Source organism: Nothoprocta perdicaria, unplaced genomic scaffold (genome assembly GCF_003342845.1).
Source record: "Nothoprocta perdicaria isolate Ctin4 unplaced genomic scaffold, notPer1 scaffold_294, whole genome shotgun sequence".
Lineage (NCBI taxonomy): Eukaryota > Metazoa > Chordata > Aves > Tinamiformes > Tinamidae > Nothoprocta > Nothoprocta perdicaria.
The window spans coordinates 533,485-553,618 of record NW_020455526.1 but is presented as its reverse complement, the minus strand read 5'-3'; the positions used below and the strand labels follow the sequence as shown (position 1 = coordinate 553,618).

The 20,134-nt window shown below is 52.4% G+C and overlaps 3 protein-coding genes and 1 long non-coding RNA gene across 4 annotated transcripts; 2 read left to right on the top strand and 2 right to left on the bottom strand.

Moving 5' to 3' along the window:
* The first annotated feature begins 170 nt into the window (after positions 1 to 170).
* Positions 171 to 4,534, top strand: LRRC43 (leucine rich repeat containing 43). Its single transcript, XM_026041795.1, has 9 exons — positions 171 to 467; positions 547 to 657; positions 726 to 865; positions 1,226 to 1,464; positions 1,911 to 2,500; positions 2,607 to 2,687; positions 2,806 to 2,997; positions 3,220 to 3,304; positions 4,377 to 4,534. The coding sequence occupies exons 1-9, from the start codon at positions 171 to 173 to the stop codon at positions 4,532 to 4,534; spliced, it is 1,893 nt and encodes a 630-aa protein (XP_025897580.1).
* A 962-nt stretch (positions 4,535 to 5,496) lies between these two features.
* On the top strand, positions 5,497 to 7,167 carry B3GNT4 (UDP-GlcNAc:betaGal beta-1,3-N-acetylglucosaminyltransferase 4; the record flags this gene model as incomplete). The annotated part of the gene is made up of 1 exon (XM_026041805.1): positions 5,497 to 7,167. A coding segment is annotated over one exon (954 nt), but the record flags the coding sequence as incomplete, so codon positions are not given.
* A 2,397-nt stretch (positions 7,168 to 9,564) lies between these two features.
* Positions 9,565 to 13,672, bottom strand: DIABLO (diablo IAP-binding mitochondrial protein). Its single transcript, XM_026041775.1, has 6 exons — positions 13,623 to 13,672; positions 12,883 to 13,003; positions 12,366 to 12,497; positions 11,460 to 11,570; positions 11,209 to 11,305; positions 9,565 to 10,323 (listed from the first exon to the last, which is right to left on the bottom strand). The coding sequence occupies exons 1-6, from the start codon at positions 13,667 to 13,669 to the stop codon at positions 10,109 to 10,111; spliced, it is 723 nt and encodes a 240-aa protein (XP_025897560.1). The 5' UTR covers positions 13,670 to 13,672; the 3' UTR covers positions 9,565 to 10,108.
* A 1,306-nt stretch (positions 13,673 to 14,978) lies between these two features.
* On the bottom strand, positions 14,979 to 16,732 carry LOC112949383. The gene is made up of 2 exons (XR_003249820.1): positions 16,491 to 16,732; positions 14,979 to 15,314 (listed from the first exon to the last, which is right to left on the bottom strand). It is a non-coding gene; the product is annotated as an uncharacterized LOC112949383 (long non-coding RNA).
* Positions 16,733 to 20,134: the final 3,402 nt, after the last annotated feature.

Below are 20,134 nucleotides of genomic sequence, written 5' to 3'. Positions count from 1 at the left end.
TCCCGGTGCTCGGTGGGCACTCTGCACCCTGCCGGTGCTGCCTGAGCTGGTGGGACAGGGTCAGGGCCACGTGTCCCCACAAGAGCCGCYGCCAGCGTTCGCATCCCGCCGTCTCCTAGCGACGGCGACGCGACTAATCCGTCCGGAGAATTCCCGCCGGAGAGGGCCGGATGGCGGCGCCGCGCGGGCGCAGYGTCTCGGCCGCCTTCCAGGAGCACCTGCGGCTCCTGGGGCTGCACGAGTTCCCGTGCGCCGCACCGGGCGCCCGCGGGGATCCCGGCCCCTCGGAGGAGAGCCGGGAGGAGCGGACGGAGCTGCTGCGCGCGCCGCGCTCGCCCTGGGCGCTGCCGCCGGGCTGCAGCGCCGAGGAGCAGCGCCTGCGGCTGCTGGCCGTGCGGGCGCCCCGGCTGGCGCGCGGCCGCTCCGTCTTCCTCTTCTTCCGCACCCTGCGCCTCGTGGACCAGGGGGTGAGCGCGGCGGCCTTCATCCCGCGGCGCGGCCCTCGTGCCGCGGCGACGGGCAGCGCGTGGAGCCGCCTCTCTGCAGGTGGACGAGGTGGACGAGGGCCTGCTGCGCTTCGAGCACCTCGAGGAGCTGGTGCTGAGCGCCAACCGCATCCGCGCCGTGGCCTCGGCCAACCTGCCCCGCACGCTGACGGTGAGGCGGGAGGGAGCGGGCGGCGCGGGGCGCGCGGGGCGCCGGACGACGGGCGCCCGCGGCCGCAGGTGCTGGAGCTGTGCGGCAACGGCGTGCGCGACCTGCGGGGCCTGTGCGCGCGGCCGCCCCCGCGCCTGCTGCACCTGGGGCTGGGCCACAACCGCCTGCGCGGAGCCTCGCACGGCGCCTTCCTCACCCCGCGCTTCTGGTAACCGCTCCCGGGGTGGCCGGGACGCCCCGGTAAGGGACTGCAGCCCTTGGGAAGGGATGTGGCTCCGCGCCAGCCCCGCGTGGTCTCCACTGCCTCCCCTGCTCCTGCCCTTGGGGTGTCCCAGCACTTGGGTGTCCCCATCTGTGCCCATGGGGTGGGAGAGAGCAACRGCGCAGGGAGGAACCCCTTTTGGTTCCACCCTTCCCTAATCCCTCCCTGGGAAAGGGCCTGCTGGAGGGTGGCTAAGGATGCTGGAGCTGTGGGATGGGAAGCCTCGGGGTGGCCAACATGGGGACTTGCAGTGTCTTTTCTCTAGACATCCCCAGCCTGCCCTGACTGCTGCCTGTTCTYGTCCAGGCCGCACCTGGTTTCCCTCGACCTGAGCTTCAACGGGCTCACGGAGCTGCCGGGGCTGCTGCGGCGGCTGGGCGGCCTGCGGGCGCTGCGCGTGCTGGTGCTGCAGGGCAACCCGCTGGCGCTGCCGCCCGCCTACCGCGCGCTCGTGGTGGACAGCCTGCCCGCGCTCGGCGCGCTGGACAACGTGCGCATCGGGCCCGACGAGAAGCACCGCTGCCACGGGCTGGCCGCGCGGCCCGGTGAGACGGCGCCCGGCGCGGACGGGAGCAGGGGTGGGGGATCCGAATCCTCCGGGATCGCTCCGGATACAGGGTTGGCTTCTTCCTTGCGTTTTCCCAAACACATCCCTCCCCACATCCGCACGGAGATGCTGCAGCTCCTGATGGGCTGGGAGTCAGGTATCCGCTGTCAAGCGCCCGGCTTGGCCATTGTCACCTAAAAACCTCCCTTTTCACCCTGAATTGTGCAGCGGGTTTTCTCCATAGCCCGTTTTCCCTCCCGGGGCGACTAGCAGAGCMAAGTCCCGCTTAGGGCAGGCAGGACGCGGTGGCACCTCGGGCTGGGACCGCGTCCCTGCCAGCGCCCGGGGCCGCTTGCACGGCGGGTGGGTGACCCCATGCGGCCGGGCCCTGCCACAGCCCTGGGGACACGGGTGGCCGTGGGTGACGCGGCGCCCGCCCCGCAGAGCTGCTGCCGTGGGCGGCGCGYGTGGCCGTGAGCGTCGGGGCGCTGCGCGGGCTGCCCGAGCCCCGCGTTCCCGGCGCCGACTTCCCCGTCGTCGCCTGCAGCTACTACGTGACCTACGAGTTTGCAGGCGGAGGGGCCGGCGAGGACGCGGGYGGCACCGAGGTTTGTGCTTGGCCCGGCGGCCGGGGCTGCGCACGAGGAGCCCTGGGCCCCTGCAAACCGGGGATCCCTCCCTGCTCCAGGCGCCTGCAAGTCCTCAGCATCCCACGGCAGCCACGTGCGATCCCAACAGTAGGAATGCTGAGGAAAACCAGGAGCCTGGCACTGCAGAGGAGCCTGAGCCACGCGCCAGTAAGGGGGAATTGGGAACAATCCCGCTATTCCGGTGGCCTGGGTGGCTTTACGGCTCCAACAGGATGCTGCGGCATCCGCACATGCCTCCGAGCAGCAGAGGTGTTCGCCACCCCCGGGAAGCCCTGGGCAGACCCCATGGACTGTGGCTACGAGCGGGAGCACTCGACCATGGACCTGGAGRGGCTGAAGGCCTTCCTGGAGGCCGGCACCGTCCTCTCCGTGGTGGAGGAGAAGGTGGGCGCAGGACCGAGGAGCTGGGGCAAGTAGCCACGCGGACCAGGTCCCTGTGTCCCCTGTCCCCATGTCCCTGCACCGGCAGCGCCCTGTGCCTCTCCCGCAGGTGCTCTCCTGGCCTCTCGATGCGGATGAAGGCGCCGTTCCGAAGGGGAAGGCAGGTCGTGGGCTGCAGCCCGGCACCACAGTAGGGTGCTGGTGGGACCCATGTTCATGCACTGCCCCAGCTGGGGATGAGGGCTTCGGGCTGGGAATCTCCCATCCGTAACGCTCTGCTGAGGCTCGTCCCCATCCTGATGCTCCAGGAGAGATCCGGGAGGAAGAAGAAGGAGAAGCCCTGCGAGCTCCGCAGCGACCCTCCCATTCGGAGAACCCTGGGCACTGCAAGGGTGAACCTGGAGGCCCTGCTGACCACTGAGGGCCTGGTGGCAACTGTGTGTGACCTCGGGATCCCGCCGGCCGAGGAGCCGCCGCAGCCACCGAGCCCGGAGGAGAAGGTACCGAGCGGAGAGGCAGGTCTGCCAGGGCCGGGGACCCTCCTTCTCCTTCTCCTCCTCCTCTTTGCCCTTCTCCCCCTTCTCCTCTCCACTGCGCTCCTGTTCCTGGATGTCCCTCAAATGCTGGGGACAGACCCCAGACAGTGACCACTGTCACACGCCTCATTTTTACCCCCTGCCAGTTAAATCCCAAACTAGCACTGGGAATGCCTCTCTCCACAGGACAGGAAAAAAGGCAAGGACAGAAGCAAAAGGCTGAAAGAGGGGAGAGAAAGTGTGGCCAGCCTGATCACCCTGTCTGCCAAAGGTGACCCAGGGCCGGGGGTGGCCGGGCACAGCGAGCCGGGGAACACGGGGTGGCTGCGGGTCCCCAGGGTCCCTGCCAGCTGCTCGTGCGGGTGGGCGCTGGAGGCAGCAGACCCAGAGACCCTCATCCCTGCCCGGCCCGTGTCCTATTTGCAGAGGGCATCACTGCACCCTGCAGTCTGCAGGGGGTACATGGAGATGTCCCCAGGTCCCCATCCCCATCGGGTGCCGCGGGCTCCCCGCACAGCACAGACCTCCCCAGCCTCGTGCCCGTTGTTTGCCCAGCAAGAAGGGGTTTTTGCCTGCAAAAACAGCCGTGCCAGCACATTGGAAGGGGAAAGGGCAGAGCAGGAGGAAGCTGTGAAGGGAAGAGGCTGCGGCCACCAAGCGTGCTCACGCTAACCCCGTGCCTGCTCCCTGGAGCTGCTCGGCTGCAGCGGGCGCTCCATCCGCACGGAGGTGCTGGAGAAGCCGCGCAGCAGCCGGGCTCGCTGGGATCAGCTGCACGGAGCGGCTGCCATCCCCTCCGCAGCCGAGGGAAGCACCGAGGGGGATTAGGCAGGAACTCGTGTTTCGTTTGGCATCACGTTACCCCACTTGGCACTTYGCAAGGGGAAGGTCCCTGCTGCTGCCAGCAGCCCATTTGCATCCCCTCGTCAGCAAAAACCCACAAATAACGAGGCCTCTCGGGGCAATCAGGATCCAGGGAAACCCCACGGTCCCGCAAGGAGCTGCAATCTCGGAGCTCACGCTCTGTCCAGGCATTGAGGGTTGGCATGGGAAGTGCCCCCACGTCAGTCCCACACTTGTTTTTCCAGATGGTTTTTCTGCATCTTGCTGCTTCTGCTAGAAATACCAGGGAAAGTGCACAACAAGGAGAACACAAAATTGCACCGAGCCTTATTTCCTGATTAAGACACTTTGGGGCTTTCTTACCCAATGTCACGCTACAACAGATTTTCCCTCAGGGCCTGGCAGTCAGTGCTAATGTGGTGGGCTCGTCCTCCTGCCCAGGGCTGGCTTTAGGGGGATTTATTCTGCAAACACTGCGACCTGTTTASTTCTTTCTGCAGGAAAAGGGAAACCCAAAGAGGCTCCAGAGCCRGAGGAGAGCCCGAGGGAGCCGACGGTGCCGCTGACCGTCCACTTCCAGATGCAGCTGCTGCGCTGGCCCGCGGTGGCCGGAGCCCCGCAGCTGGCGAGTGCGGGGAATGTTGCACAGTGCGGGTGATGAGGATGGTGGAATAAACCCCGCGGGATGTGGAGGCTGCTGGCTCAGCACAGGCGCAGCCGCCGGCTGCATCCCCGACGCTGGGAGAGACACAAYGGCCGCAGAGCTGCTGCTGCTGCTGCACGGGGTGCAGGGCTGGTCTATGGGGTGCAGGGCTCGGTGCACGGCGCCCTTGGCCCCACGCACAGGGAGCCTCGCTCGGAGTGTGGCCCTGTGTGCAGGGGGCAGGGAACGCTGTGCAGTGCAGGGGGGTTGGTGCACAGTGCACAGGGTGCAATGCAAGCGTGCAGGGTGCGGGGCTTGGTGCACAGGCTGCAGGGCTTGGTGCACAGGGAGCAATGCAAGCGTGCAGGGTGCAATGCAAGTGTGTAGGGTGCAGGGCTTGGAGCGCAGGGTGCAATGCAGTACGCAGGGTGCAGGTTTTGGTGTACAGGGTGCAGGGCTTGGTCCATAGTGTGCAATGCAAGCACAGGGTGCAATGCAAGCGCACAAGGTGTGAGGCTTGTTGCACAGGGTGCAAGCGTGCAGGGTGCGGGTCTCGGTGCACAGGGCGCAATGCAGCGCTCAGGGTGCGGGTCTCGGTGCACAGGGCGCAATGCAGCGGGCGGTGCCGGTGCCGCCCCGGGGCGGGGCGGTGCCGGGGCGGTGCCGGTCCCGGCGCGCGCTCGGGCGGCGGCGGCGCGTGGCGGCTCCCGGTAGGTGCTGGTGGCGGCTCTGGGGGTCCTTCTCTCTTCCCCTTCCCTTTCCCCTTCCCGCGCCCCGGGGCTCCGAGCGSGGCTGCGGCCGGGCAGTGAAGGAGCCCCTCGTGTTTCCCTCCCGGCGCAGGGCCCGGACCGCCGCGCGGGGCCGCGATGTCCCGGCGGGCGCTGGCGCTCTCGGCGCTCTCGGCCGCGCTCCTCACCTGCTTCTTCCTGGCGAGGCGAGGCGCGGACGTGGCGGCGGGAGCCGCGAAGCTGCGGCCGCAGCCCCCGGGCGCGGGGCGCGCGGAGCCCGGCCCGTGTTTGCCGAACCCCGCGCTCGCCAACGCCTCGCTGGCCCTGCCCGAGCTCCACCGGCTCTTCCTAACGTACAGGCACTGCCGCCAATTCCCCACGCTGCTGAAGCCCTCCAGGTGCAGCGGGGACACCTTCCTCCTGCTGGCCATCAAGTCGTCCCCCATCAACATAGACCGGCGGGTGGCCATCAGGAACACCTGGGGCAAGGAGGTCTCCATCGGCGGCAGGCGCGTGCRGCTCGTGTTCCTGCTGGGGCGCTCGGAGGCCCGGGTGCGGGCGCACCCCCTGCACCGGCTGCTCGCCTACGAGAGCCAGGAGTTCGGCGACCTCCTGCAGTGGGATTTCGTGGACAACTTCTTCAACCTGACCCTCAAGGAGCTGCACTTCCTGCGCTGGTTCGCCGAGGACTGCGCGCACGCCCGCTTCGTGCTCAAGGGCGATGACGACGTCTTCGTCAACACTTACAACATCGTGGAGTTCCTCCGGGAGCTGGACCCGCGGCAGGACCTCTTTGTTGGAGACGTGATCGCCAAGGCCCAGCCCATCAGAAACACCAGGGTCAAGTACTTTATTCCGGAGTCCATGTACAGAGGGCCCTACTATCCTCTCTATGCCGGAGGGGGCGGCTACGTGATGTCGAGAGAGACCGTGCGCCGCCTCCGGAGCGCRGCCGAGGACACGGAGCTCTTCCCGATCGATGATGTCTTTGTGGGGATGTGCCTGGCAAAGATGGCCGTGACCCCGAAGAACCACGCTGGCTTTAAGACTTTTGGGATCCAGCGACCTTTCAATCCTTTCGATCCGTGCCTGTACAAAGAGCTGATGATCGTGCACAARCTGAACCCCACGGAGATGTGGATCATGTGGACGCTGGTCAAGGATGAGAGCATTAGATGTGCGGTCTCGGTACTGAGCCCCTAGAGAAGGGGCCGAAAGGGAGTGCCGACGGGCACCAATACGGGGCACTTCAACTAAAATCCCGTTGGGGTAGGAACGTGCCCGTTACTGACAGACTGTGTGAGCCCTGGGGGTTGCGTTTGCAATGAGCCCTTTTCTGGCAGGTCACCGACGTGGTCGCGTCCTCCTGGGATGCGGGATGGCACCGGTAGCTCTGAGATGTGGTCGCACACGGTACCGGGTCTGCATTGACGGCTGGAGCYGGCACCACTACCTGGTCACGGGTGATGGGAGCAGGTGCTGCCACCAAGGGGGACCCATCCAGGCCCCCGAGGAACGAGCGCTGGCGCTGGGTAATGTGTGACAGCCCTTGAAATTCCCTTAACCTTCTGAAGTCCAGGCAGCAGCAAAGACTGGTGCCTGCTGCAGGGTCTGCTGCAATGCAATCCCACTGCCCTGGGTTAGAAACCCGGCAGGTCCTGTGGGCAGCTGGGAATAGCATGGAGGAAAATGTCTCTGGAATGTAGTGCCTTAACACAGAGATCCAAGGGCTTGGATTCCAGCATGAGCCCTTTGGATTTTACAGACGGTTATTATATGTGTACTTGCACTGGAAACTTCTGCACAAACGCACTTTCGGGCTGGGTTTGAGAGCAGAAGTGTGTCTTGAATACTCACAGTGTTCGTTACAATTGTAGTGGCTGCAGCTTTCTGTGTTGCATGGTCCATGTTGGGTGGTGTTTCTATCTCTTGGTAACACTGGGTTTAAATAAAACACAATTTTGAAAGTGTTGCATGGGAGTATTCTTGTTCCCCTGAATGCTCAGAGTCCTCAGGAGCAGAGAAACTAAAATCTGGTCCTGGGTGTCTGCAAGGAGTTCTTGATGTTACTGAGAATTAAGGTTATGTGGGAACGGAAACTTGGTGCTGCTTTTGCTGTGAGTCGCAGCCTCCTCTGCAGCAGCAAAGCTGGCTGGAGGGCTGAGAGTTTGAGGAACAATGGAACGATGGAAAGTGAGGGCAAGGCTTGTTCGTGCTGCTGAGGAGCTCCTCAGMTTCAGGGTCTGGCCAGCACTAGCTCAGAGGTGCTGCGTGTGAGCAGGGAACTGTGGCAGCATTGAGGTTGAGAGAAGGGAACTAACCACAGAAMTCAAAGCCTGTTTCTGGTGCTGCTGTCTGCCCTTCAGATGTGAGATGGAGCTTCCAGATATGCCCCTGATGTGCGTCTGGGAATGCTTATCTCCACTTAAAGAGTGGAGATAGACTATTTTTTAAACCAGAGGTTTGACAAGTTAAACAGTGGTGCAACTTCACTTGTGGCTTTGGCTTTGTAAGGTACCGGGTGTTGTCCTAATTTGGCCCTGCTGCATGACACACAGTCTTGTGGTTGGAGCTGCAGCCCTCATGAGCTGTTTGTGCCAGATGTGAGTAGGTGTTTATCAGAAAGGAAAGATTGCCCTTCCAAGGGTGAGCCTCTGCGTGCCCATCTGCAGCGTGGTCTTCGTGCAAGCTACTCCTCACTGATTATCACTGCAGTCTAACGACAGCTAGCGTAGGAATTAGCTGTCTCTGGGAAACTGTCTGTGTCATTTCAAATGTATTCAGTGCTGGATTTGTAAGCGAGGCATGAGGTCAGGCAGCAAAACCTAGTGACTTCTCTTCTTTGGGCTCTGCTGCCTGTTCTAAAGAGACTGGACAGAGCAGGTCTGGGGCCACGTGAGCTGCCGTGGTAGCATTTTTCTGTCCCACTAGATGTTTCCAAATGCAAACTCGGTAATGTGGTGTAGAGGATGGTGATGCTCATAGCTGTTGTGGCCTTAGGTGCATTGGCTAATCAGCGATGAGCAACCCACTTCTTCATGAAGGTGAGGGGCTCTTTCGCTTCCTCATTTTGGAGGTGAGACGGCGACGTCCGTGCTCCTCCTTCCCTTTCCGACTTGAATGAAATAATTTTCTCACACATCTGCAAGTCAGTTTTGTGTGGACACAGCCTGCATCCCAGGTAGTAAGAGAAGGGCATGCAGTGAAATAGTGGGGGATTGAGGGGAGGCTCTGAAAGGGACCGAAATGGACTGTTCCCAAAGCCCCGTCTCAATGCTGCTCTGTCTCGAGCAGCACCTCTGCCTCTGCCGCCTCTGAAGAGCGGCTGTGGCTCCGCGCAGGAACAGGAGCTGGGTGTGAGCACAGCTGGGTAAGCGGCTTGGCACCACTTCTTACCCTGCAGCATCAAACACACGGGAGCAGATGTGGTTTGAGCCTGACCTGAGGCTGTGCTCGGCTCCGACGGGGAGGCTCTGCTGCTGCTGCAAATAGTCCTCTCGTGGTGGAAGATTTTCCCAGCACTCCAGCCCAAAGCCAGGTTTGGGGCCCTCTGATTCCGGTATATTCCTCCATGCTGCTGTTCCAGACTCTGCCATCCTCATGGAATACAGAAACATCCAATGAGCAGCAGAAGCAAGGGAARTTTGTTGCTTTTTGCTTGAGGATAGCTACAAACTTCACAAAATACCTATTTCTAACCTGTAAGTGTTCAGTGCTGTAGAGCTGGGCCAGTTCAAAAGGCAGGAAAAATGAGGTAAGGATAGAAAGGTTCATATTACAGCTGAAAAAAAATATCCTAGTAATGTATCGCAATGTTAATTTGCTTTGAAAAAAATGTTTAAATGTTTCCTACAAAAACTGATGAATAGGGACTGCCTTAAAAAAAAAACAGTGCTAAAATTCTAATGGATGCTTTTCTACAAAACAACCTCAGTTTACAYTGTCTACACAATATTATAATGTCATTAAGCTGTCAAGTTAGAAAATGAAAACAAATCACCTGTGGTTCTGAAGCTTGCAGYGAAACACTGGGCTTACAAAAAGAGAAAATGAAGTTTATTTTCTTGAAATGTGAACTGGAAAGAATTCAAATGTGTAAAACTCACTTTACTTGCTGCTTTGCTTACAAGCCTGTGGCAGTTGCTGTAATTACTTTGTTTGCAACCACAGTACCTTTAACACCAAATTTCCTTTCCTTCCTGGGGAAGCAGATATATTAGAAGCATGACTTTTTTGTGTGAAGGAGGTTACTATATTAAACTGCAAAACCTCAATAAGAAGAGGTCAGGTAAATCCCAATAATGTTTTCAGTTCTACAGCAAATGTCTCCTCTGATTGCAATAGAGTGTATTTAGATGAAGCCCCATTACAAACTTTTTAAGGAGTACAAATAGAAACAGCAGTTAATCTCCTATCCAGATGGGCACACTCATAACGAGATACATTTGCACAGTTTATTCAAGGTATCTACTAACAGACATAATTTTTTTCACAAGTTAAAAACAAACTTTTAAATACATGTCTTTGGCTGATATCTCACTAGTCTCCAAGTTAGAGAGCTCTCACAAACACATCAAACCATTCGCAGGCTCCTCCCAGCAGAGAGGCAGTTACTAACAAGCTATCCTCGATAGCCATTTTCACCTTTGCATAGTTAAGCACTTAACTGAATTAACTAGAAACATGATAGGTTACAARCAAGAACGGGGCTCTTCAGATACTCGCAATTGACTCGACTTGTACAGCAAGCCTGTTTGGGAAAACAAAAATGGAATCACAGGCTTCTTCCAACATGTTCCCCACTGCCCAGCATTGAAGTTTGGGACCATTCAGTTACTCTGAGGTGACCTGCAAGTTCTTCTCAATCTTCCCGAAGATAAGGGTCRTCTCCTGCTTCTGTGTTTCCTAAAATGCACTGTGGCAGTGACGATTGATCTCCTTGAGCTTTTATGAGCTCTTCTGTTTGAGCTTCAGCTAACTTGGTCTCTGCTTTCTGGGACAGCTGCCTCACTTCTTGCACCTGGGATTTCACGAGCTGAATGTGGCTGCGGGCGGTCACTGAGGCTTGATCTGCACCTGGAAAGGAGGCATTTAAAAACCTTGGGTTAGAGGAGCACTCAGCACTGTCCATAATTAGCACTCGCTACGCTTAGCATTTCAGTTACTCTGGGGCTATCTGAATGCTGAATGTGTTTACTGTTCATTTACCTGATACAACCATCTGACTACTCTGAGATATTTTTGGCCCCTACAACTGCTCTCGCCAAAGTTTCAGCCAGTGCTGGATCAGAATGATCAGCAGGTGCTAGTGGGTTTGAGAGCTAAGTCCAGGCCAGTCACCGTACCATATCCGCATTCTGTCCTTGACCTGTCCTGGAGCCTCCCAACAAGAGGAATATCTCTGGCATTGCTGAACTGCAAACTTTTGTCCTCTTGTACTCCTGCAGACTGTTGTCTTCAGCAGTTTCTCAGGAAGCCACATTAACTTTGCTGTTTGCCACAGGTCAGACCATAATTGCTCTCAAAGTTATCAGTTTTGTSAAAGGTTGTGTAGGGCATGAGAGACCCAAATTAGTACTTCCCTGAAAGGCAAATCGCTTCACTTCTTAATTAGAGAGAATCCAGCTGGTGAGACCTGCTGGACCCAGGCACTTTAGTTGTACTCCCAGAACTGTGACTGAACAGCGCATTTAAAAATGGCATTTAAAACTCTTCCTTTAATTGTGCCTTGGCATAGGTAGCCTTAATCAAAAGAGCATTTGCAGTTCTAGGACCATCTAGGACGTGAGACCTGAAGACAGTGAAAGGACACAAGTTCCTGGCCCTTCTGAAAACCAGGCACTCRACCAGGGCTGGTAGGCTGTAGGTTAACTGGGCTTTGTGGTTAACTGGTGACTTTGTCACGATTTTTGCTTGTGACTTAGTAAGTGAACTGCATTAGTGCTTTTGACTGTGCCTTACCTGTTTGATAGGCAGCTTCTGCTGCCATCTCTGAAAGACGTAACGCAGTCATCCAGCTGGACTCCAGCCTTAGATATTCCTGCTGTTTTGTCGTCACCTGTGAGTAAAAACAAAGTACTGTATAACTGCTTACAGGAGTATCTAAATGTTCTTCTACACAACACCTTTGTGGAAAGGTAAGCAAATGATAAGAGGGATTTCTGACAGTATAAACCAGGCAAATTGATGACAGGAGGGATGTGAATCTTTACCTCAACTCTGGCTCCTATTACCACCTGCCAGACTGCATCCACCTCATCCGAATTCATCTTCCCAAGAAGATTTGCATATTGCTTGTAGAGAGACACCAGTGTATAAACYGCCTGCAAAGAATTAATTTGACACAATTATATGCCTTTCTATAAATCACTGGTGTTGTTACCGTAYTACTCAGGGTTAATTGGGCATAGAAAATAAGGACTAACCCACCTCTTATTTGCAGTGGGTAACAAGATCTTTAATTCCAAAGGTGCGTTGCTCTTACCTTTACTAATAATTTGAAATGTTTTGGAAGGAGAGAGACATGCACTGTGACTCAAACTGTAGAAATTTAATGCTCCAAGGGTAAGCATCATTCCTGGCTTTTTAAAATCCACAATATTCCTGCTCTGAAAGCCAAGCYTGCTCCCAGTTGTGCTACAGCAGCTCCTTGCAGTTCAATGAGCAATCAAACACACTTGTACTGGGCAGCAGCAATATRTAAATGTGCAATAGATCACAGCAGTGATCACAACTTGAGTAGTGTCTTTGGGAATACACCTCAGGCTCCAAGGTGATTCATCCCAGTTACTCAGTACAAGCAGATCTGACAACTGCTCTAGGTTTCTTTAGCAGCAGTTCTGAGATATAAATCTTCCAGGCTGAAGTTCAAACTCAAAGCAACAGTCTAACTGTTAAAAGTAACTTTTAAAATAACTTTTGTATTTGATACAGTAGAAGAATAGTGAGCCCTATCACACTGTTGCCTAGGGGCAACAAACCTTTAAGCCTTGATGCCTCTGTTACTACAATTCATAAAAMCTGCATTTAAATTATGATACAATAGGGGTAGACAGTGTATTGTAACGTAGTATTTCCAGTGTTAACTTGCTGGCAGAATGTGTAATCTCTCAGCTTACCTTCGTATACTCTGTCAAAGCTTCAATCAGCGCGTACGTGGTTTGAGAGAGGAGAGTAGAAGTACTATCAGTTACTAGGGAAACTGCTCTTTTAATCAAGGCATCGTTGCTGAGAGAAACGGAGTTCTGCTTCTGAAAGACAAGAAATTTGCACCATCTTTACACTCAGTTTTTCTATAGATATGTTACTTATACACGTTAAAATTAACAACAGGAAAAAGTAACATTGTTAATTAGGAAGTTGGATAAACTAATGATGAGTRGGGTTGGGAAACAGAATAAATTCTTCCCTATCTCTGAAAGAGAAGGCATCTTTTTGCAAGATGTTATTGAAGGTGGGCATTTATCTCYTCATTTTTCTTCCTGAACAGTTGCATTTCTCAGAAATACAGATGTTTGACCACAATGTAACTGTCGTGCCCTATGCAGGCTGCACAGACTTGCTAAATTCTGCACAAGTGGCTTGAATGTTGAAGTGTTTCTAATGAGCAGCTGCCGGTCCCTCCTCGCACGTTACCTCTATGACTGGGACTGCGCACAAGGCAGCTCCCAGCCCCGCTCCCACGAGCTGCTGCCATCGTCCACTGCAGCCCGAGAGGCAGCGTCTGCTACTGCGGCTCAGCACGGGGAAGCTGTGTCTGCAAAGGCAAGAAAACGCAAAAACATAACCAGTGTGAGGTGGGAAATAGGTGTTAAAGAAAAACAGAGCACCTAGGTCCTGGTCTCCAGCAGGTCTCCGTAATGCAGCCGCATTACAGAGAATGAGTTTGTTTTGAAACCTGTTACAATGCCTGAATATAACTGCAAGGAAAAACAAGTGCAGTAACTTGTGCACGTGTAAAGGAGCATTATCCTGACCTCTCTGGTACCAACACGATTTTAATTCCCTTGAAAACCCGGCTAAAAAGCCATGCTTGGAAACGGTACATGCGAGTAAGCAGTAACTTGGTGACACTTGGGGCCTTCTGCACTGAGGTTTATTGACAGCCAAGGTTGCGCGGGTGCCTGCGCGCTCAGCGACGGTCCCCAGCGGAAAGCGAGCACCCAGTGCTGGCCGCACTCCGGTGCGGGTCGGTATTTTCACAAAAAAAACGGGCTGTTTTCCCTTGTTCCGCGCTGCGCGCGTTGCCGCGGCGGCGGGTGCCACGGCTCCCTGCGCGCAAGCGAGGCGGGCGCGCGCGGCCGCTCGTGCGAGGTCTCGTGCGAGGCCCCGCGCGGATCGCGCCCGGCCGGGGCTCCCGGCGCCGCCGGCCCTACCTGAGGAGCCAGCAGCAGCCGCGGAGCCAGCGGCTGCCCGCCGCCATCTTGCCGCTGGCAGCGGCGCGCCGGAAGTGACGCGCCTGGGAGGGGGCGGGGGGAGCGCGCGTGCTCGCTGCCTTGGCGCATGCGCGTGGGGCGGGCGGGAAGCGGCGCGAGCGGCCGTTGGGGTAACGGCCCTTGAGGTAACGGCCGTTGGGGTAGCGGCCGTTGGGGTAACGGCCGTTGGGGTAACGGCCGCTGCGCTGACCGCGGCTGCTGACCGCGCTCTGGACAGCGCGGCTAGGAGGGCAAAAGCGCCTTTTCCTTCCCTTCTTCCGCCCTCTGGGACCCTCCATCGCATAAAGGTTGGCCAGGTTTCCCCAGCATTGTCCTCACTTCTCTCGTAGCCGCACTTTTTGAAGGTGCAAGGCCCAAGAGAGCAGCAGAAATGAGCTCTGAGTTCAGAACCTGGCTCTTTGTGCTGCGGTTTGAGCCAGTTCCTTCTATGTAGCCCCACTCACAGGTATCTGAGCGGCCAGAGTTGCAGAGAGCAGTCTGGTGCCATTGGCCAAGGCGTCRGTGGAAATGGATCTCACACTAAGGCACTTCATTCCCTCCCTCCAGCTTGCTTCAACCTTGGTTTCTAAAGGTATATAATACTCCTTTAGTTTGGTCTAGCTGCTTATTAGCTAGCATTTTATGTGTGGTTCCACAGTAAAGGCCYTGGTGGAGTCCAGATCAGTTAAGTCTGTTCTGTTCCTGTATATTAATAATTCCTGCTGTTCTCAGACGCATTTACCTCAGCACAGTTTGGTTTTAGCAGGACAATGCTATATYTAGGTCTCATCTTTCAGCTATCTCCACGTTTTAAGCATTAATTTGAAAACACTGCATGCCCAAGGGAGCTGAAAAGAGACAGTAGATAATGCATTGTAAATGCATAATACCCTTACCCCTGATTGTGCTGATTTGAGAAGTCTATTTCAGCGATAAATAATTTTTAAGGCAGAAGTAAAATCTGTGTGTCTGCCTTCATTCACACCCTTAATGAGCAAGAGTTAGGCAAGGCAGGACTTGTTTACTTGAGATGTTGGTTACGCTCAAATAGTGTCACATCCCTTCTGTTCTTCCCCTGTGCTTGTCGGGCTGCTGCGTTCTGGGGGCATCTATGCAGGGAGTGAGATTCCCTGGACGAAACTGCTTGGAARCTTTTAAATTTCACAGAGAACAGGTGCAAATATCAAGGGAAGAGAAAAAATGAATCTGCAAGAGTCACGCAGATCAGTGAGGTACATGCATATAGACATATATATATATTTATTAAGCTTTTTTCTCTTTTACATAAGAAAATAAGATTGTGRTTAGGCCATAATAAGAGAAAACGCTAGTGGAGTTGATGCAGGATAAAGGGACTGCCATTCTCTGTGCTGAGCAGATGCCCAGGGCAAGCCACGCACTGGGCTCTCTTGCACCTGGGCCAGTCTGTGGTTGCAGGGGCAGAAAAGGAGCTGTCATTTAAGCACCAAGAAGTAAGTCGTCCAGCCGGCGAGCAGCAGCGCCCCGACCAGCACGGTGTAGCTGAACAGCACGAAGGCCAGGAGCTCCTTCAGCACCTTGAGGAAGTGGATGGCAAAGGAGTCRGGCATGGTTGATGCGGCACCACGAGGCAGGTAGGGTGTCTGGGGCTGCCGGCGCCCGGGTCTCCCCACTCTGCAAGAGAGAAAAGCAAAGGGGCAGGATGAGTCTTTCAGGGCAAGAACTGCAGAGCTGTGGGTGTGAATCTCATCTAAGAAGCGGCTGTTTTCAGGAGGGCTCGTGGTCACCCTGCTGTCTAAAAGGGTTTTTAATGACTAAAACTTAAACGTCAGGTTGGGCTGCCTGTTCCCGGCCCTCTTGAGGGTTACCAAGCTGTGCCGTGGTCAGGATCTGATAACAGTCTCTAAGTCAGAACTGGTAACTAAGAAAATAAAAATATAGACACACATGCAGTGGACACCGATGCGTAGGTAAGGACCAGTGGCCCCAGCACCAGCTGCTTTATAGCATTTTTTCTGCTGTTTTGGTTACTGTGCATCCAGGGAGCTGCACATCTAGAGCATTTGCTTCTGGTACATTACCAACAGCATGTGCTGATCAAAGTAGTCAATTCCTCTAAGGAAGCCACCATTAATATTTAATGATATAATAGCATCTAATGGAGATACTGGCACAAACTGAGCCTTTTGTTTAAGACTGAAGAAAAATGGAACTTAAATACAAGTTTGCACAGCCAAAGGTTTCTAACTCATGTTAAAAATAATCTTTCAGTGGGGGATGAAAGGTAAGATGTTTGAGAAATCATTTCTATTTGTATTATAAAATCATAGTTATGTATAACTGTGAAAGTTGTTCATTAATTTAATGCAACATCTGAACACTCTTTGAAAAGTTACTGGCTTTTTGGATTTCAAGCTGTGAAGACATGGCTAAAAAAATTATTCTGTTTCCCCAATTTACATGTTATTTTTAATTCTGATCAGAAACATGCCTGCACTTTTGGTCAAGCTCCTAAGGGGATTTTAAACCACATTCAGGATGACGATTGTTTCTCGTCTAAACAGTCTAAAGCCACTTGATAAGTAATGTGAGTTCGCGTTCTACCAGTTCATATATTTCTGAAGGGACGTTATCATAAAGAGTTCACCTTTTGATTAAAAGTAATCTGGTCTTTTAAAATAGCTTCAGTCRTTTCCCCAAAGCTCAAGGACATGTATATGCTATAGAAGCTCTTGCGCTTTAAGAACAGCTGTAGCTTCCCAGTTGTTCAGAGCAGTGAAATTTTCTAGTTATAGTCTTTACTTATTTTATCGTTACCTAAAGATGTTGACATAGAAATAAATAACTTACCCAGGTAGATGATGGAATCTACTTGTTAAAGTTCCTTTTCTAGCTGGTTTTATTCTGCATCTGTTCCTTCTGTCTTCTGAACAGATTCTGCTGTAGTTTGATCCCCTTCTGATCTGCTAATCCGGGAGCGAGGAGTAATGAGGTTGTATTTGCAGCCCGCACTAGGGCTAATGCACTAGGTGTGGTCAGGACCAATTATGATATGACATAGCGCCCTTGCTCTGTGCAGCACAGCAGTACAGAGTGCTCCAAAGAGCTCCCCTTCCCCAGAGCGCTTTTGTCAATAGTATTTTGTGATTTGAAGCACTAGGTCTTTCCTCTTGTTATCACATCAAAACCTGCATTTATTTGAATGTCGTTATTTTGCTCTGACAAAGCTTTGTGTCATCTTATGCTTTCTTTTTTTTTTTTTTTTTCCTACAGTTAACTGAGAGCTGAGCAGATACCTCATGAGAAATGGTGCTTCCACAGGCCACTTGAGGAGGAGGAGGATGTTTACCCGCAGCCAGGGCTCTCCCAAGATCAGCAGCAGGTTGGTTACAAGCTGGAACTATGTGGATTTAGTCAGGCCCTGTTCTCCAAGGAGCACGAGTAGTGTATACAGTCTTCCTACCACACACTCACCAGCTCCCTGCACATCTTTGCCATTGCCCACCCAAAAACTGATCTCTGCCTTCCTGGAGAGAGCGAAAGATGCAGTTCCTTTGCAGCAGGAAGGTGGGGGCAGAGGAGACAAGGTACCTGTTTATTTTTAGCAAACTGCTTTCTGGCAGTGTTATATGAAAAGTGAAAGTGTTTTGAAGTGGAGGTCGATCGGGTWTTTTTTTTTTTTCTTGTAAACCAGACAAACGCAGATAGCCAAGAGAGACAAGACTGTATGTACTGCAAATCAAATCTCTTACCTACAAAGATAATATGATCTGGAAAATGGCCCCTTAATTTAATTACACTCTCTTGTTATCAAATTATTACCCGCATGGTCAGCAAGGCCTTAGACAGAAACAGAACATAATCAAGCTGCTCAGGAAGCCTGTTAAGTAGTAATTGCTCCCCCAGAGAATCAATCAACGTCAGGATGGCCTTTATTTTATTGTTTTTGTTGTGTGGTTCCAGGAAGAGACTTTGTCTTGTTTGTGTATCTGTAGGATGCTTGATTGCTAGTGGTGCAGGCTACTGCCTGTGCAAAAACAATGCAGCAATTGCTGGGAAATTAAAGTTTACCAAGAATTCACGATAAACTGTTCTCACAACAAGTTTGGACCTTAGTATTGCTAAGACATTTGCTAGGCCAAGGGAAAAAGTAGGCAAGCTCTTGAACTGATTTATTTGTTTCTTCTTTTTCATCTGTGTTGTAGTTTTCTTACATCAGAAGTTTGAGTCACAAAGTAGCCTAATCATCAGTGCTATTTTTTTCCTTCTGATTATTTTTCAAAGTTCTGAAAAAAAAAATCTGGAAATTATGGTAGTGCTAAGACCCTCAAGGCTAAACCGAGGTCATTTTGTGTAATGATAGACTGAAAGAACTACACTGAGTATCCTTTGTTTTTTTTTCCTTTGCACATATCAGTTAATTTATGATCCAGAACTAGTTCAGCTTTCGCTTTAAACACTGCTAGCTAACTTTCATGCTTTCACAGTGGAACTATATAAATAAAGCTTAGCAGGACAAGCCACATTGGCTTCCTGCATAATTTGCATGGTTTGCTTGTTGAAGTTGCAGTATGTTGATTTAAATTCAGTTAAGCTAACTGAAAAAAAATGGCATCATGACTTGTTATTTTTAAGAGAAGCCTGCAAGCTTGCCTGCTTGCCATCCTCAAATGATTAAAAATATGGGGTTTTCTTTTCAGTGAAGATATTTAGATATCAGTCAAGATATCCTAYAAAGGTATTTTCCAATATAGTACATTCAGTGGCAGAATGAACTATAATTAATGTTGTGTTCCATGAATGTGGATTTGGAGGGGAGAGGGAAGAAGAGATAAAGATCTTTTAAAAATGATCACATAGGTTTTTGTTTTCTTACAGTAAGTGAACTGGAGTTAGACAACAGGTTTCTCGGAAGGGACAGATCCAGCAGAACTCAATTCCCCTCCTCTTTTTTTTTTTTTTTTTTAAACAGTTACAAATAACTTGGAAAAACAAATAACTTTGAAAGGATCATGGACATATRCATTATGCAGTGCAACTAATAGCACAGATGTGTGCAAAGACAATGTTTTAATGTCATTTTCTTTTTTAATTTCAACTCTTTATAAATGAAAGGGCATGTGAAGCCGAGTCCCCAGTGGCTGCTTTGAAGGAGCACAAGTAAGTACAGTGACAGTGGACAGAGCAAAGGGTCTGCAGTGGAGCAGAGGCTCTGCCAGGGGTCAGCAGCTCAGGCCTATGCATCAGTCCCTGATTTTGTGCTCCCCAGCACTTAGCAAGGCTGAGTCTTCTGCAGCTAGAATCTGCCTCGCACTCACTGGCTTAACACCAAAGGCCCAGCCACCGTACCCATGGAAAATTCCAGTTTATAATTTTGGGCTCTGCAACTGCTTATTAAAAAAAAAAAAAAAAAAAAAAAGATGAAAAACATTAAAAAAAGGAAAAGAAAAGTGTCTTTTAAGCCTGGTGCTTCTGACACTTTGCTGTTTCAATGAGCTTGCTGATTTTGGCCTGATTCCCACCTGGGCAAGGCCCATGTGACTAACCAGGCTGTCAGCACACTGATGTAATTCATAGTCTGGAGTTGCCTTCTGGAGTCATGTGGTTGTATCAGGGGCACTGGAGAAACAGGCCACTTCTTCAACAGACTGTTGAAGTAAGCAGCCAGTAAAAGGCCTCAGGATTTCCCTTGTTTGAGTGAGTTGTTTTTATTATTTGCAGCTAGTGCAGTTGCTCTGCATAGGGACAGTTTAAACAGATGCTGCATGGGGTAGAGGAAACTTCTTACCAAAGAGCGTGCAGGACAGTGGACTTCCTTGTGCCCCGGAGGCAACTAACTATAACACACAGCTTGATACAGCTGCAGTGCAGGCTGAGCAAGGAACTGTACTGCCGGTGCCTAATAACCACTGAATTTCTGACAGGGAACTAGAACTGGCTCCAAAAGGAGCCTGTCAGCTCATCCTTTCTGTTTCACTTTTAAGCTGCACATAATGTAATTGTAAATTAAGTACCATATAATTGCTCTTTTTTTKTGTGTGCTCAGAGTGTGCCTGAACCTAAGCAGGAAAAATGTTATGGCTTCCTCTTTTCAGCAGCTATTTTTCCATTGCACAATCTATTGCCAAGATCTTGAGCTGCAGTGGCCTGGCCCCTTGGCTGGCACCTCACATGAACATGCTGGAGCTTGGAGAAGCAGAAGTTCATCTTTCACGAGAAAGATGAGAGCAGAAGTGTGTCCCTGTCCCCCCCTCCACTGTGCAGAACCTTTGGGGGGTTTAAGTGCTGACCGCAGAGTCTTTGTCTAGGGCCTTTCCTTCCGTCAACCAGCTAAGGCAGCAATTTCAATTTCTCCATTTCTGATTATATAAAGTCACTGTTTTTCAGTCTGCAATCACAGAGCTGTCATCCAAAAGGACTACTCCCCACAACTTGTGAATGCTTCAGCCAAGCTTCAGAAATTCAGCCATTAGCTGTCTAGCAACACTATAATG